Source organism: Hemiscyllium ocellatum, chromosome 9 (assembly GCF_020745735.1).
Source record: "Hemiscyllium ocellatum isolate sHemOce1 chromosome 9, sHemOce1.pat.X.cur, whole genome shotgun sequence".
NCBI classification, from domain to species: domain Eukaryota; kingdom Metazoa; phylum Chordata; class Chondrichthyes; order Orectolobiformes; family Hemiscylliidae; genus Hemiscyllium; species Hemiscyllium ocellatum.
The window spans coordinates 58,801,500-58,820,071 of NC_083409.1; the positions used below are offsets into that span (position 1 = coordinate 58,801,500).

An 18,572-nucleotide genomic window follows, 5' to 3' on the forward strand; every position below is an offset into this window, starting at 1 on the left:
TTTGCAGATGACACCAAAATTGGAGGTGTAGTGGACAGCGAAGAAGGTTACCTCAGATTACAGCAGGATCTTGACTAGATGGGCCAGTGGGCTAAGAAGTGGCAGATGGAGCTTAACTTAGATAAATGTGAGGTGTTGCATTTTGGGAAAGCAAATCTTAGCAGGACTTACACACTTAATGGTAAGGTCCTCTGGAGTTTTGCTGAATAAAGAGACCTTGGAGTGCAGGTTCATAGCTCCTTGAAAGTGGAGTTGCAGGTAGAAAGGATAGTGAAGAAGGCATTCGGTAAATTTTCTTTCATTGGTCAGAATATTAAGTACAGGAATTTGGAGGTTATATTGCGGCTATACAGGATATTGATTAGGCCACTGTTGGAATATTGAATGCAATTCTGGTCTCCTTCCTATCGGAAAGAAGTTGTGAAACTTGAAAGGGTTCAGAAACGATTTATAAGGATGTTGCCAGGGTTGGAGGACATGAGCTATAGAGAGAGGCTGAACAGGATGGGGCTGTTTTCCCTGGAGCATCGGAGGTTGAGGAGTGACTTTATAGAGGTTTACAAAATCATGAGGGGCATGGATAGGATAAATAAACAAAGTCTTTTCCCTGGGGTCAGGGAGTCTGGAACTGGAGGGCATAGGTTAAGAGTGAGAGCGGAAAGATACAAAAGACACCTCCGGGGCAACTTTTTCACACAAAGGGTGGTACATATATGGAATGAGCTGCCAGAGGAAGTGGTGGAGGCTGGTACAATTGCACCATTTAAGAGGCATTTGGATGGGTATATGTATAGGAAGGGTTTGGAGGAATATGGGCCGGCCGCTGGCAGGTGGGACTAGATTGAGTTGGGATATCTGGTCGGCATGGACAGATTGGACCGAAGGGTCTGTTTCCATGCTGTACATCTCTATGACTCTATGACTGTATTTGTAATATCATGAGGGGCATAGATAAGGGTAAGGGACTCCAAAACTAGATGGCATAGGTTTTAATGAGAACAGAAAGATTAAAAAGAGACTTGAGGGGTAATGTTTTCACACAGAGGATGGTGTGTATATGGAAAGAACTGCCGGAGGAAATGGCAATTACAGTTACAACATTTAACAGACATTTAGGTAGGTACACAAATCAGAAAGGCTTAGGGGATATGGGCCAAATGCAGGCAAATAGGACTAGTTCATTTTAAAAACTTGGCTGATATAAATGAGTTAGACTGAAAGGTTTGTTTTTGTGCTGTACGACTAAGTCATCTTAACTGAAATCACCATTTTATCTAAATACATTGAAACCAGTCAAGTGAGTCAGGCATCTTCTGTTTTAGTTCATACGTATATGAAAAGTTAAGCATTTTCAACATGAAAAGACAAATAAATCAGCCTTACGAATATACAAATGAACCATATTTAGTACCTGCTTGGCAGAACAACAACAGAAAGAAAAAAATAAAGACATGGATTGTATTGAATGGATTGCATGGATTGAAAATGGTAATGTGTAAGGACTGAATCTCTTCTTCCATTTCCACTTCCTTTTCAGCATCTCCAAAACCAGCTGATAACAAATAACACATCAGAAATATCCATTCATTTAGAACTCAAGGATTGTACAAATTTTGCTACAGCTGAGGATACAAGACAGCATAGTCTTAGGTTCAACCAAAACAACACAAAGGTTCAAAGAATATGAACTTTTTAAAAGTCTTAGTCTTCTTATTGTGTTAGTCCCTCTGCTGTTTTTAAATATCTTACCTGTGTTTGTGTTTGATGTCAGGCTTTATTATTTTTCTTAGGTTGAACAAGATAAATATTCTCTTTCTTTCATTTAAGAAAACCTTGTGATTTTGTCCATAACTTTGATCTAGTGACTATGTTTTAACTGTAGCGTGACATAGCTATGAACCACATAGAACTAAATAGCTTTGTTACAGCCAACCTAGTGGGATAAAAGAACTGATTCACTCCTCCTCACCAGTCATAGCATATCCCCAGCAACTTGCGCAGTTATAGAAATAATTCTTTATGTTTATATTCAATCTTACTTACAATAAAAGCCAACATTTCATTTGCATCCATTATTTGTCTGCAGGTTATCTTTTTGTAGTCCATGTAGTAGTTCACATACTTTAGAGGAAACAGCTAGCTGTTTGGTGAGTCTCTGATTAAGGACTTGACTATTTTAAAGTTTAACTTAGCATGTAAGTCAGTGGTAAAGTTAATAAAATATATAATATACACCATAAGTAAGTGAATAGTACAATTAAGTAACTAAAACCACAGTTCTGGTGATGGGTCAAGCTTGCAGTTTGTGTGAGCTCCTGGATCCCATTGTGAACCAGGACAAACACATCTGCAGTAAGTAAAGTTTAAGGACTTTGGTTCAGATGTTATGAGCTAGTGGTTGAATTTCATACACTGTGATGCACCAAGGAAGTAAAGCTTAATGGATTCTAATATCAGAAGGCAGTCACACCATTAAGGATAGGGGCTTCTGATTTGGTCAGGGACAGGAGGGTGTGACTGACAGTGAGGCAGGTAATGGAACCAGAAGACAGGACTGTCTGCCTCTGCAAACGTCTCATAAGTTCAAGGATCTCTGAGACAATTCAGATGAAGGTGGGAGCTGGAGGGTGGATGTGGAAACTCACCATAGCACAGTGGCACTGGAGTGCATTTATGTGGTAGTAGCAACAAGAAATGTAGTGGTAGCAGCTGATAGTATAGTGATGCAGACTGCATTCTGAGATTGACACTCTTGTCTGCAAAGAGTGAGGGTCCAGACACCTGTGTTGCTTTCCCAGTGTCAGAGTTGAAGACATCTGCTCAGCGCTGGAAAGGAACTTGCAGTGAAAGGGGAAAGGATCCAGTTGTCAAGGTCCATGCAGATGCCAACAATATAGATAGAACTAGGAAAGAGGCTCTGCAGAGATTGTGAGAAACTTGGTACGAAATCAAAAAGCAGAACCGTAAATGTTATTATCTCTAGGGTTTTACCTCAACTGTGAGCAAATTGTTATGAAATAAAATTAAAATGACAAATTCATGGCTCAAGGTCATGTGAGAGAAGTGAATTCTGGTGTGTGGGCCACTGACACCAGTGATGGGGAAACTGGGAACTATACTGTGGGGACTGTCTATACCTGAAAGGAGCTGGAGCCAGCAATATTGCAAATTACATAACTGAGGGACATAGAGATGGTTTTAAACTAAGTTGTAGTGGCAAGGAATCAAATGTAGAATTTCTACAGATATTTATAAAATAAATAACTCAGAAAACTGAGCATGAGTCCTCTAGATAGTGAGAATGGGGAGCTAATAGTAGGTAATAAGGATATGGCAGGTTAAATGAACAAATATTTTCCTTCTGTCTTCATTACAGCAAATATGAAAAATATTGCAGTAATAGCTGTAAATCTGGAGGTGGACGGGAGAGAGGAACTTGACGAAAGTTAGGATAGGTAAACTATTTCCACTTTTAGAGATTCTAGAACTGGGAGGTACAGTCTAAAAATTAGAGCCCGATCATTCAGGAAAGATGTTAGAAGGCAATTTGTTCATGGAACCACAGAGACGTTCAAATAACCAAGCTCTCTCAATTGGAAAAATTGGTTCATTTTTGTATGTGGACTACTAAAATGACAGTGATGCCAAGCGAACTAGCACTGTTGCCCTTTGAGGTGGTCAGGGTATGCACAGGAATAAAATCAGTTGGAGTAGCTTTTCTTCAAGTTAAATTTAATTTGCCAAATACTTGTTTAATAAACACACAACAAATTAAGAAATTTGGCATCCGGGAAGGCCTTTGTCCACTTTCTCTAACAGTTGTCATGGGACTTGGATGAAGATCCATTTAATAGGTTGCATCCAAATTAACGTAGTTAAAATTTTCAATGCTCACTTGTTTCTGTATCTCTTCAAAGGATTTGTAGCAGTAGTTGGCCATTCTAAAGTCAGCAGGAGCCTGAGATACATCATTAAATCTAATAGTCTCTCATTGCTTACATGATAAAACATTATGTCAAGAATCAATTTCAGAACAAGGTTCCAAAGTTTCAAAGAGTTTATGGATTAGTGAATATAATGTTTATGATAAATACTAATTTAGATCTTATATGTTAATTGGATTTGTGTCTTGTTTTATAGCTTGTACTTCAGTGTGATAGCAATTTAATATGAGATGCTAAAAGCAAGGAAATCATGTGATTACACAAGTAAATCAGCAATGTTGGATGGGGTGAGATGGGAAGGGCAAGGCGGGGGTAATGGAGATAGTTATTAGAGCAAAGTTTGCGTGAGTTTGATATTTTTGTGTAAGTAATATAATGAGTGCAGATTTTTAGAGATGCATCATGCAGTGAGGCCCTGAGAAATCTTTGCAGCAATGTCATATTGTTGAGGAGATCGACAATCAGCAACCACGCTCGTATTTCTTTCTGCTAGATACGGCTCCAACCTGTGAAGATTTTCCCACTGATTTCTCTTGATCCCACAATAAATGCTACCTTAAATTCAAGGCAGTCATTTTCATTGAGCAACCATGAGGAGGTTAAGCAGAGGAGAGCTAATTTCCCCTCCTCACTTTTTGCTGTCCAAGTTGATATTCTCCTGGACCAGTAAAATCATCAAAGTGAACACACGACCTCCTGTACAATGGGGATTCGAATGTAGTTTTAAAAACTGTTGCTTTCATCTAGCTGTGTTAGAAACCATCTTCTACATCAAAGGTAATAAGTATTGAAAAACTAAAGATGCCATCCATCTTGACAATTTGTAGTTAATGGTTGGCATGTTATAGTGAGATCTCTTCAACCTTTTGCTAAGAACCTTTGGGTCTGTGCACCTCCCAGTTTTCCAGTTTTTTTTCCCACACAGCTACCAGTCTGTACTTATCATTTTCTTGATTACTCCCTTTTCCAGATCTTTTGGACTTGAGGGCAGCTCAATCTCTTCTAGACTGGTACTGTGTTGATCAATTTTGAGATGATATTTACCTGGAAGTCATTCAAAACCTGCAATAAATCTTTGTGATCTTCTAGATTCAGTTTCGCTGAGATTGGGTCAGTAGCCTGCAAATGTCCAAACCTCTTCTGACAATTCAACTTTCAACTTGCTTCACCCTAAATGAGCAGATTGTTGCTTAATGTCTACTACCTAGAACTTTGAATCTTAATCCTTCACAGTGCATTGGATTCTCAGCTTCTTTTGCCTTCTTGGTAGTGGGGGGAAGGGGAAAGAATCATTCAATCATTTAGCTGATGCCTTACCTTTGAAGGCTTCATTATTGGTCACCACTTTGAGTGATTTCACACAGATCTGAGAAGCTTAACATGTTGCATGAAGCACTGGCACTTAATGTTCACTTGATGCTGTCCTTCTTCAGCTACCACTCTAAAGGGCAGGAACCATTTATCTCTAGTGAAATCATCTCTCAAATATCCAACTCACAGGAACCAGGCAGATGTATCAGCGCAGTCACATATTGATCTATTGTCTTGCTTTCCCCTGGGAAAAGTCTGGAATTAAAAGCTAGCCTAATGGCAACCATATAACCATATCATAAAAACCCATCATGTCCACTAATGTCATTTAAGAAAGGAACCTTATTGCCTCACCTGACCTACATATGACTCCAGATCAAAAACAATATGGTGGCTTTTAACTACCCTCAGAAATGATCTGAGCCAGCCACCCATACCAAGGAGCAACTAGGGATGAGTAATAAAGGTTGGCCTGATCCATGATGCTCATATCATGACTGAATAAAAAGAAAAGCATTCTTTCCTTAGCACTCATAGCAATGATTGCTACTCATAGTTGCTCAGGTTTTTAACTTACTTTTGAAGCTCCTTCATGATTTGACCACTTAGGATGGAAAAAATTCCAATTCTGTTTCATACCTTCGTTCATCTTCACAGCATCCGAGTGTAATATATGCAGCTATTTTGTCCCACCCAGTAATTCAAACTTGCAGAGTACTTTCCTTACTTCTTCATTACTGTAGTTGACTCACTTAAGCTTGGAAAATTCACACATTTTCAGCTGCAGCATCCTGACATGTTCTAATAGTTTAATGACTCCCACAGATTACACTCTTGCAGCAGACATGGAGATCTGCTGCAGACCAGCCAGTACAGTCCTGGTGCAGTTGCACTTTTCCTGAGAAAAAGATCATGTAGGTTTGGATAATTCACTGAATGTTTTGTACCAAAGCATAACCTGAGCTATGAAAAGTAACTTTTTCATCACTGAGAAACAGGCAAATGTATTGTCAGAAATCATTGTCAATTGTTTGGCTTTAGAAAATACACGAACTGCATCTCTTAGCACCAATTAGTTTGCTAACAAATCTTGACTCAGAGATGGTGTCTGTTACATCGCCATGGCAATACTCTGACCAATCAGAATCTACCTTCCTGGTCTGGGAATTAAGATTGACAGATAAACTATTCTTGCTGCATCGCCATGGCAGTGATGGCCTTCTCAGTCAGCAAGCTCTTCTCATGTTGGAAGAAATGGTGTCCCTGAGTTCAAGTTTGTTTCATGCATCCTACTTCTGATGATGCAAGTCAAAACGTTTCACCTACTTGTCCCCATTTTTTTTAGCAATGTTGCATGTAATAAATTGCAGTGGTTACTGAATTGCAGTTATTGAGAAATCGTGTGCAAAATGGGTTTGGTATAAAAAGCAAAGGGTAACACAATGTATTGTAATACTGGTGTCTGAAATGCAAACCAGCGAAGATGTAATTAACAGTAATACCATTCCTTGTAATAGGAATCTAGTTGATGAGCTTCATTTTTCTATACTGAATTAATTTGAAAAGAATGAAACAAGTGGCATCCTTGAATAATTCACCTAATTTACACAGTGTTATATCTGGTGGTCCAAGTTATATAAGTTGAATAACAAAAATCTAAGTTGGTGAAGATCTAAAAAGGTTAAATTGGGTCAAGAAAGAGGAAGATGCACAGTTCCTGCTGTAAGGCACATTACCATATACAGCTCTATTTTAATTAACTTACTTGCTAAATATTTCTCTAGAGTTTTGGGAGAGAACATCTCATTCAGTTAGAGCTCAGCTCATAACTTTGCTTGTCAATGTGATAATGTTATGTTTGGAATATATTAATACAAAAATATTGTGTAAGAACTTGAGAGCAGTTTAGTTCATGTGAATGACATCCTTAGTTTTTTGAGAATCAGATACTGTCCAATTTGGGAGTAACACCTCCTACACCTAGGGGAAGCCCGAATAATTGAAAATAATACTTTCCAGGATGCGTGATTCTCCTCATCACCATGGAAGGGTAGTTAGAGCCATGCTGTAGAGGAGATGGCATGGTTGGTACCCTGGATGCACTTGTGGGTTGAGGTTTGGGAGATGCCACACAGTTTCCATGCTGCTCCTTGTAAAAAGCTGCAGGCATAAAATTTCAAGACAGCTGTGACCTTGACAACCACTGGGATAGGATGGGATGGACACTCAGTACTTTGAGCATGAGTCCTTCTCCAGGAGATTACAGAGTTCAGTGATGATGGTCTGAATTATTCTTAACCAGCTCCAGCATTGACTTTCAGACAATTGTTGAAAATTGGCAGTGAGGGTTATAAATCCAGGGTCTCGTTGTTCTGTTACACCTCCTTGGTGGTTTTCCACTTGCTATTTCTTTCTCTGGAGGCTGCTGTTCTTGCTATCTCATTTTATGTTGCTTTTGTAGTTTCACCAGGAACTCAAGTGCAGCCTTTGGTAGTCCAATTTGCAATTGCACCACCTTTTCCAGAGTTGAAAACACTTCCAGTGTTTGTTTTAGAGCAAATAATGCACAGGTTGTTGTCAGTTTCACAGGTAAGTGAAAATCTCAGCAATTCTGTTTGTGTGTTGAAGTTGGCACTTCAGTATCAATGATCTCAAAAAGGCATTCCTTTTTGAAATATGCATAGGATTTCTTTTTTATGGAGCTTGAAGATTCCTTCACTTTTCTTTTGGATGTATTTTAAGTTTGTTTTATCAAGAAAATAATGTTTAAAAACATAAAAAAGGTGTAAATTGCCCCTTGCATTATATCCATCTGGAATGGCTGCCTACCTCCTGGACCTTGTGCTGCCTGATCCTCTTGGTCACTGAAGACTGTAAATTTCTCGCTCAGAGTTTTTGAGTTTGATCTGGCATCTTCCCCTTTCCTGAGACAACTCCCTGCTGCTTCCCTGTGTTGGTCTTGCAGTCAATAAGTTCTGTTGCTGTGGAAGTGTCAGTGTGACAGGCATGTAGTGACTGATGATGCAAAAGCTCCAGGCTTTGTGGGTGTGAGATGTATGGAGGATCATAGGGTGTGAGAGTGCCTGAAATCTCTGGAATATAACAATGCAGCTCCCCAGACTCTGGTAGGGTCAAGCATCAGACCAACCATGGCCAACTTCAGTGTAGCTTATATTATAATAAAATGAAACCTTGACTGATCATGGCAGTAACCCCTGACTGATTGACTGTAGTCTCCCTTCACTCCATTAAGGACTCATTCGCTTTGACTTTCACACACAGCCATTGCTATTGAAAAATGCAGTGTGTTTGCTGAGACGTACTGCTGGTGTGATGTTGACATAGCATAGCTCTACACAATAATATGTTCACCCACGTGACTGTGCAGTCCTCTCCACTGTGACAAACTACTTGCCTTTTTCTCTGCACTAAAATGTAATGCAAGCGACAGAGGTTTGCAGCCTGAAATGGAACACTAAGGACTTTACACATTACGAAAGCAATGTGAGATAAACAGAGGCTGACAGGCTATATAGTTAACACTGAAGTCAGTGAGTGTGTACTAAGAAAGCAATGTGAAGTAGACAGAGATTGCCAATCTCTAAGTGAATGCTAAGAAAGCAAGCTATGAGCTGTAAGATACAACCTGTGTAGGTGCATGATATTCATGTGAATCACTGCATGCAAAGTGACTTGGCAGAAACACACTGAAAAACAAGGTCCTGGTTGGCTGAGGTGGTGGTCTCAGAGCAGAAAAATGTTTCTCAACATTGAGAATCTAACTTTCCTAGTCTCACCATGCTTTACCATCTTTCTCCACATTACTGACAGCTCATCAAGGAGGGGAAATTTAACCCATTGTATTTATCAATGCAAAATGAGAAACATTAAAAATAATTAACAAGGGATTAGGGAAACCTGGAAAAATTTACATTGCATTATAGTTGCTTCTGAACAGAAATATATCATAAGTAAAAACATAATTTAAAGACATCATCTTGACTTTTAAAGGTTAAAGCGTTTAGCTTATTTGTGATTTAAAAGAAAATTTACTATGTCACTTTATCCCATATCAAGCCACGTTCAGAAACATAGCAGAAAATTAGAAATACTGATTGGCTATCACTTCCAATTCAAATTCCGTAACAAGTTACTCAACTTCCCAAAAACCTTTCACGTGGGTGGCATGGTGGCTCAGTGGTTAACCAGGGTCCCAGGTTCAATTCCAGCCTTGAGTGACATTCTCCACACAGTGGGTTTCCTCCCACAGTCCAAAGATATGCAGGTCAGGTGAATTGGCCATGCTAAATTGCCCATAGTGTTAGGTGCACTAGTCAGAGGGAAATGGGTCTGGGTGGGTTACTCTTCCGAGGGTCGGCGTGGACTGGCCCCGAAGGGCCTGTTTCCACACTGTAGAGAATCTAATCTAATAGCAGAAGTCAAGAGTGCGATGAAACACACTCCATACAGCACCTAAACACTCCAGGATCTCAACAACATCCAAGCAATGAGGTTGCTTGATTAATATCCCATCTATCAACGAAAGTACTTAAGCCTTCCATCACACATGCATGGAAGTAACAGTGTGTTCAATCAACAAGCTGCACTGCAGCTGACAGTTTCCAAACCCATGACCTTGACCACCTAGAGGACAAGAACAACAGATGAATGGGAGCAATATTAGCTGCACATTCCACTCCAAGCCACACAGCATCCTGACTGGCTGACAAGTGACAAGTCAAATTCACATCCAACAATTGCCAGGCAATGACCATCTCCAAAAAGAGAAGAAGATCCTTGACATTCAAAAACATTACTATTACTGAATGTGTCAATCAGCAATTTTTAGGAGTTTAAAATTAACCAGAAACTGAACTGGACTAACCATCTAAATTCTGTGACTACAACAGCAAGTTGAGGCTGAGAATCATGCAGCTTGTAACTCACCTCCTGACTCCCCAGAGATGTCTACCATCCACAAGGCACAATTCAGGAATGTGATGGAATACTCCTCACTTGCATGGATGGGTGCAACTCCAACAATACTCAAGAAGCTTGACACCATCCAGAACAAAGCAGCCTGCTCGACTGACATCACATCCAAAAGCACTCACTCCCTTCACCATAGTCGCTCAATAGCAACCATCAAAAAGATGCAATGCAGAATTTCACCAAGACTCTTTAACAGCATCTTCCAAACCTACGACCACTTCCATCTAGAAGTTATATGGGAACACTACCACCCACATGTTGCCTTTCAAGCCACTCATGATCCTGAGATATATCACCATTCCTTCACTATTGCTGGGTCAAAATGCTGGAACTACCTCCATGATAGCATTGTGGGTCGACCAATAGCATATAGATTGCAAAGGTTCAAAAAGGCACTTCACCATCACTTTCTCAACGACAATGAGGTGTGCTGGCCCTGCCAGCAACACCCACATGCCACGAACAAGAAAAAGAGCTCTGTTCCTTCACTGTCATTGTTTCAAAAACCTGGAACTGTGTTCCTAACGGTACAGGTGTATATCTCAGCCAGCTATATTGTAATGGTTCAAAAAACGGCACATCATTACCTTCTCAAGGGAAATTATGGAACAGCAATAAATTTGACCCAGGCAGTGATACATACATCCTACAAATGAACATTTAAAAAAACAGGTCCATGGCACAATCAGCTCATCAATGGAAATTCAGACCCATTCAGAATATTCACCTGCTGAGAAAATCAGGTGAAGGGAAGGTAGGCTGGTCCTACATCTCTTTGAGTATCAATGATTCAAGTAATAGATTAGCATTTATGTTTAACTATAGTTGAAGATTATACTGCTTCATCTGCATGTGCACAAACTTGAACCTCCAAGTTTTCATCAATTGAAAAAACGTTTTTGAAAAAAAAAGCTTAAAATGGGCAGATTTCAGAGATGCTCGGGAAGTAATATAAACTGTGTTATTAGGATATTATGGAGAGTAGTAGAGGCTCCAAAAGATTTGTCTGTGTTTAGCCGTTAGGTGACATCTGTGTCAGTCAGCTGCCAATATCCTCCCTTCATGAACATTCATGCATATCCTGTTTAATTAATTCAGAGTTTCCCACTGTGTTCTGCTAGTCTGAATGAAATTCATTTTCCCACATAGATTCACAGCGTTTCTTGTCTTTATGCTGATTCTTTTGCCCTTTGACAGCAGCTTCCTTCACGGCACATTATTTCCAAGATTCTCGAGAAGGAGCCTGGGAGGATTTTTTTTCTCTATCATCCTTCTGGGGATAATTGTTTATGATGTGACGTCAGTGGGATTGATTTCTATTCAATGGCACAGAAAGAGAGAGAGAGAAAACAGGCAACAACGTGCAACAGCCTTTTGACAAAAGGACTCATGCATTATCTGCGCCGATTAACGCAAGAACAAAGCAGTAGCTCAATTACTGCTGTTCAGCTGCGGTAATGCTACATTCCTATAAGGGCTTTTTTGGATGCTCAATAGTTGATGGCTGACAGCAGAAGCTTCTGCATTAATCTGACAGTGCTGATAATGAATCTTATCTATCTGTCTACCCGAGTAGGATTATAGAGCGGGGAAGTGCGTCACAAGGTATGAAGATTGGTTTTGTGTGTGTGTATACAAACCAGATGAAGGTGGGGAGGTGGCTTTTTCCTGTGTTCCCAAGGGGTGTTGTGTCAGGAGATGGAAACCATGTGATTAGGTATGAAGCAAAAAGGATTGGCTGAACATAGCACTTGTGTTGAGCTCAGCAAGCTTTCTCTTCCAGTCTCTTTATCAGCATCATTCTGTGATTCGGTAGCTGACAGCAACGATAGCATTCATGGCCTATAAGCACAGGATTTCAATCCTGCACTGGTGTCTGTGATAGCTAGGAGTTGATACTGATCATCGTTCCTACTGAATTCATATGTGATAACTGGCCCCTGCTTTCCTGTGTCTTTCAGGACCTTTGGAGATTGAGGAATGCAATTCTGCCACCATGATGGAAGGTAAGAATCTACCTCTTATATAATATTTTACGCCTTCACACTGAAATGCCTGGCCATACAAATAAGTCCAGGATTTCAGTTCTTATCAGCAGTTGAGAAATTGAGTGTTCACACATTTAATTTTTTTTTGTCCATGCCTGGATTTCTATTGTGTTCTAGGTAGCAGCTAAAATCAAATGACCCTTGTGGGTCCTTGAAAGGCTCAGTGATTACCTCAGATTTTTTGTACTGGGTCATGAACAGCATATTTCTTACCTATCAGAGAGTTTAATGAGCCTGCTTAAGCATTGCCATTTCTTAAATATTTTAGGCTGTATTGTTTCACAGGAACAAATACAATTTTTTTTGCATAATTTTTAATTTGTTAGACAATTTTCCATTCAAACTGAAATTCTAATTTAAACAAAGAGGGAAAGTACACCCAAATTCAAATCTGTATTGCAGTAAATTGGAAAGAGGATAAGCAGTTAATTTGGTCATACTTATGTGCAAAAATGCTTCTTTATTTTATGTTGAGACTGTAAAGCTTGTGTGAGAGTATTTCATGTTATTTGCATGGAAAACAATAATTTCAACATCAACAATATTTTGTTTAACCAAAATGGCTGAAATTATGGGTTTTTTTTGTCAACATTAACTATTGGACCAGGATTGCATGTTAATTTGAAGTGAGTGATGTAACCATTTAGATTATTATTTAAGCAACCAAGCACAATTTGAATCTTTCTTTTTGTTTATTGCCATAGAGAACTAATCAAAAACAACAATTTTCTGAACCTCCTTGTGGTTTAAATTTAGCATCTTGTGTTCAGGAATATTTTCAGAAACCATGCTGCATGGTGTCCACTTCTTCGTGGTTCAGTGAGGACGGGTGGGTACCAAATACCACACTCTAAGTAATGTAAGTTTTAAGCTGTATTTGAGGAATAGCAAGAGAAGGGTTTTGACAGAGACTATGATATGGAATGATAATAAATTTAAACAGGAGATTAATCATTACTTCAGCCACAATTTGTGGTCAGAATGTACTATAGCTTGACTTCAGATATTATGAAAGTGAAGTGGACTCAGATGCAGCTTCTACTCCAGTCTGCTCTTTTGTGTTATGCAAAGAAATGTTAAATTCTTTAACTTCCATTTTTAGAGAAATTAACTGATGCAAGATCATATTTACAAATAAGTCCATCAAAATTCTAACTAAGCTAATAAAAAGGAAACATGAATGGGTTGAAAAATGATTTTACACTTTGGTAAAAAAAATGAGTTTAATTAAAAAGAACTCTAACATTATCCTCTATTAACAATCGGAACATATCAAAATTTGTAAATATGCAATTTAAAGTTAGTTGAAAATTTACTGTCTTTTTCTGGAATAAGCATTTATTTGCTATTCTGGAAGAAACATGGAACTGTTTTTGCTTGAGTGGAATGAAAACTTTATTTTCAATCCGAGCCAGACAGCCTCATTCTGTAAAAACAAAAGTTGATAGAAAAGCACTTGAAGGGCTGTAAGTGGCATTGTATATCCACATCCCTATTTGGATCACTTATAAACCTATCCCATATTTTTTCATTCGAATGCTTAGTTAATAGAAATGTAAGACTATAGGTCCTATGTGACTAATATCCTCCTTTTTGTGCTATGATTTGTACAGACATTAAAAGTTTTTTTCTGATGTTTGAAAGTAGCGTAACTTGCTGAGGTATGAAGTCAAAGTCATTGTTTCTCCATGTTGAACTATTGTACAAGTCAAAACAATGAGTTTTTATCCCACTTTTAGGCCAATCTGAGTGGTACAGGCCATAGCTTGATTAAAGGTACTATATACATTTGGTGAACCTGAAAGATTCTAGTACTTTTCAAATACACAATCTTTTTCAAGAGCTAGGCAAAACATGTAACTAACTTTGTTCCTTCACTAGCTGATCAGTAATGTAGGAGAGTAAATCAACTCTTTAAAACTATTGAATTTCATTTCGTTGTACAGCCATTGTCCAAAGCTGTCAACTTCCATTAGGTTACTAGCACCTCAATAAACTTCAAAATTTATTCTTACAGCATTTATAACAGACACAATATCTGATAAAGTATTGATTATATCAATTAATTCAATTGCAAATTCTCATTAAATCAAATGTTCCTAAAACAATAACAAAATAATGTTTTACTGATTTATTAACAATGCTCAGTGATTTCAGATTTATGTATGAAATTCCTAATAAAGATGTTTAAAAGTAAATACCACTCTTTTTCTCGATGAACAATGTTTTCTTCTTCATCTCTTTAACACTGATAGTTGCTCATCATGTTGAATTTTTTCTTGGGCTAGTATCTATTACTTTTCAAACAAAAGGGTACCATATTTGGACTCATTAAACTCCAAGGTGTTTATCTTGAAAAAGGAGGCTATTTGGTCCATCATGGCCAATGAAGATCTGAGCATACAAATCAATACTCCAGCCCTTGGCCTATAATCCTGGAGACAATGACAACACAATTAAATATATAAATGCTACTTTAAAAGTTTTGAAGAGTGTCTGACTCAAGCACCCTTTCAAACAGTGAGTTCCAGACTCTCACCACCCTCTGGGTGAAAAGAGTTCCATTTCAACTTCTCCCTACCTTTCAAACTCTTGTTTTTAAATAAAGACCCCTGGTTATTATCTCCTACTGCTGGAAAAAGTTTTCCGACTAACCTATCTGTGACCCTCATACCCTTTACCAATAAAGGTAATGTTTCCATCAACCTAGCAGACCAAAGAGCTGCTCTCTGAGAGAAAGGACTGGTGATGGTTTAACCTAAGAGTCATCATGTCTCAAGCGAGAGGTGAGGTTGAGAAGGTGGGACATCCATGGTAATCTCAGGTCCAGGATGCGTATACACTTCTGTCATTCCCCTCTTAGTTTAAACTGCTCCATGAAAACAGTCAAACATTTCTCAGAGCTCAGACCCTCCTGTTCAGACAGAATCCTGTAAATCTCCTCTGCATCACGGTGGCACAGTGGTTAGCACTGCTGCCTCACAGCGCCTGTAGACCCGGGTTCAATTCCCGACTCAGGCGACTGACTGTGTGGAGTTTGCACGTTCTCCCCGTGTCTGCGTGGGTTTCCTCCGGGTGCTCCGGTTTCCTCCCACAGTCCAAAGATGTGCGGGTCAGGTGAATTGGCCAAGCTAAATTGCCCGTAGTGTTAGGTAAGGGATAAATGTAGGGGTATGGGTGGGTTGCGCTTCGGCGGGTCGGTGTGGACTTGTTGGGCCGAAGGGCCTGTTTCCACACTGTAAGTCTAAGTCTAAGTCTAATGTAATCATGTTCCTCTTTGTAATATGGTGACCAAGCCTGCATCCAGTAATAATTGTGGCCTAGATAGTATTTTATACAGTTGGAGCATAATCGCTGTGCTCTTTTTTTTTTCTATGCCTTTGCTAACAAGTCAAGTATTTCACCACCTAATGTATATACCTGCCTTGCTACCTTCAGACATATGCAGTAATGTTCACTGAGATCCCTTCAATCACCAGTACCTTCCAGAGTCCTACCAATTATGACATAATCTTTTATCATGTTAGCCCTCTCCAAGTGCACTACCTCACATTTTTCTGGCTTGAATTCAATTTGCTATTGCTCTACCCGCTTGACCAGCCCATTAATATTCTTACAGCTATCCTCACCATCTACCTCTCTACTAATTTTTCTTTCATCCACAAGCTTCTTGACCATACTTCCTACATTTAAGTCCATACACCACAAAACCCAAACACACCAGCATCAAGCCCCATGGAACTCCACTTGAAACAGATTTCCAATCAAGAAACATTTCTTGATCATTGCCTTCTGCTTCCTGCCTCTCAGTAAATTTTTGAATCCAACATACTACTTTACCTTGGATCCCACGGGTTTTTACCCTCTTGACTGTCCTTCCAAGAGGGGCCATATCATAGGCCTTGCTGTTAACGATATCAAATGCATTATCCTCGTCAGCAGTCTCAGTGACTTCCTGAAAACATTCAGTTAAATTTTCTCAAACATAATCTTTCCTGAACTATCCACGCTGGTTATCCCGGATTAATCTGTATGTCTCCAAGTGTAAATATATTCTGTCCCTCGATTCGTTCTGTTAGCTGTCTCGCCACCAGTGTTAGACTGACTGCCCTGTAATTTTCAGGTCTCTCCCTGTTTCCCATTTTAATATTGTCCTATTATTAATTTGAGTCCTTCAGTCCTTTGACACCTCACTTGTGGCCTGTGACAGTCCTGGATATACTGCCAGAGCCTCTAATATCTCCTTTTCCTTCTCTCAGTAGCCTAGGACATGTCTCATCTGGGTTTGTATCCTACTAATACATCCTCTCTAACTTAACTCCTAATAGTTCAGTGCTCTACCATCCACTTCCACCATGGTTTGCTTGTAGTGACGTTTTTACTAAATTGGCAAGGTTGTCTTTTTTCTGATCAATACTGATGTTGAAATCCTAAAAATCTCAATTGAATCCCCCTTTTAAACATCTATTCTAGAAATATGGGATTAGAAGCCTATCTTATTTAATTGCTCCTTATAATTTAACCCTTAGAGATGCCACCATTCATGAGTCTGTGTTACAGTCTTGATGATGTGTTTGAAATAATATTTTGCATGTTTTCCTACATCAGTTGCAGTGTGAAATTATTCACTGGCTTGCAACCACTAAATGGGTTTTGCAGTCATCTTGTATCCTCTTGCTCTCTTCTCAGTTGCTTGCTTCTGAATGTAGAGATGTCAATGCTGGGGAGAGAGAAAAATCATCAAACTGCAACTTTAGTCCAATGTTAGTTGAGCACACTGTTGTGGGTATAGGCCAGCTTACTACATAGTCTGAGCTAATGATCCTGATGAAGGTTGCTGCCACCATTCTCTACAAGTGTAGGAAGTTACAGGGCCTGCTAGGCCTAGGTGCAGTACAAGAAACTACTTCATGGCCAATCTAGAAAATTCACTTGTAATTAACAGAATTTGATTTATTGTATTGTTTCAATCATGGTAAAATGAACAGTTGAATTTTAACCACTTATCTGATTTTTATCCATGAATGGTGTCAGGTATAACAATGGTACTTAAGAAACAAAGGACCTAAAATGGATGCAATAGTAATCTGACCACAAATTGAGGCAAGCTTTGCATCACTTTCTTTTTATAGAGTAAATGATATATTTGAAAATATCATTTTCATTATTATGAGCACTGAAACTAGCCAGTTGAGTCAGTGTGGACATTTTCATATCTTTTCAATTCACGTGTATGATATCTCACATATTGGGAGATGAAAGGCTTCAGTTTGTTACCTAGCTTGGAAAGACAATGGAACTTGACTCCAAAATACATAGTGAATCCTACTTCAACAGTTGTTTTTTCCTTCTGTCTGTTTAGCTGTCTTTCTCTGTATCTATCTTGAAATTTCAACTTATCTACACATTCAGCTACTTCTGTGGAAATGAGTAAGCTGTATGTGTACTTGTGTTTGGTATGGTCTCTGTCTCTGTCTAACAGAAATTACTGGAAAATCTCAGCAGGTTTGACAGCATCTTTGGAGAGAAATCAGTTGATGCTTTGGGTCCACTAACCCTTCTTTAGATCTGATTGTATCTAGGAAAAGATAGTTTTTTTTTACATCCTATTGCTAGCTACCATCAGTTCTAAAGAAGTCTTAGTGGACCTGAAATGTTAATTTTGATATCCTCCACAGATACTGCCAGACCTGCTGAGATTTTCTAGCAGTTTCAGTTTTTGTTTCAGACATTCAGCATCCAAAGTTATCTTGCTTTTGTTTTATTTTTGTCCTTTTTATTTCCTTTCACTTGTCCTAACCTTGGGAAGAGTGCACTGCAAATAGTGATTTAAATTGGTCATATTTCACTCTTAAGACAAATAATGTCTAACTGTGACCACTATTCAACATAAACACACTCACCGGGCTTTATCAATGAACAATAAGACAAATATATATTTATTACAAAAAGGGCAGGATTAATTATTAATCAATAATATGCAAACTTAAACTATATTCCCTTTAAACCCAAATTCAGACACATCAAGTCACAAATAGGACAAACAAGTCTGATAAGGCAATGATGGGTGGAAAATAAAAGCAAAAATGAACAAATTTGATGGATTAAGAGACCAAATCAATTGAATCACATTGTAGTTGACTGCAGAAATCCTCAATTGGTAACCAGCTAAACATGGGTCCTAGCTTGATTTCAAAGTTTTTGTCTTTTCAATGTATTTCGGTGTTTTTTTTTCCCATTCAGTGAGAAAGGGAGAATAATCTGGCTTGCTTCCTGG

General features: G+C 38.8%; 1 protein-coding gene across 1 annotated transcript in view; it reads left to right on the plus strand.

The window, feature by feature from the left end:
- The first annotated feature begins 12,184 nt into the window (after positions 1 to 12,184).
- sgip1a (SH3GL interacting endocytic adaptor 1a) overlaps positions 12,185 to 18,572 on the plus strand; it is a 217,083-nt gene continuing 210,695 nt past the window's right edge. The window contains exon 1 of the mRNA XM_060829768.1: positions 12,185 to 12,253. Coding sequence (XP_060685751.1) covers positions 12,244 to 12,253 — 10 coding nt within the window. The 5' untranslated portion in view covers positions 12,185 to 12,243. The remainder of the gene's footprint in view (positions 12,254 to 18,572) is intronic.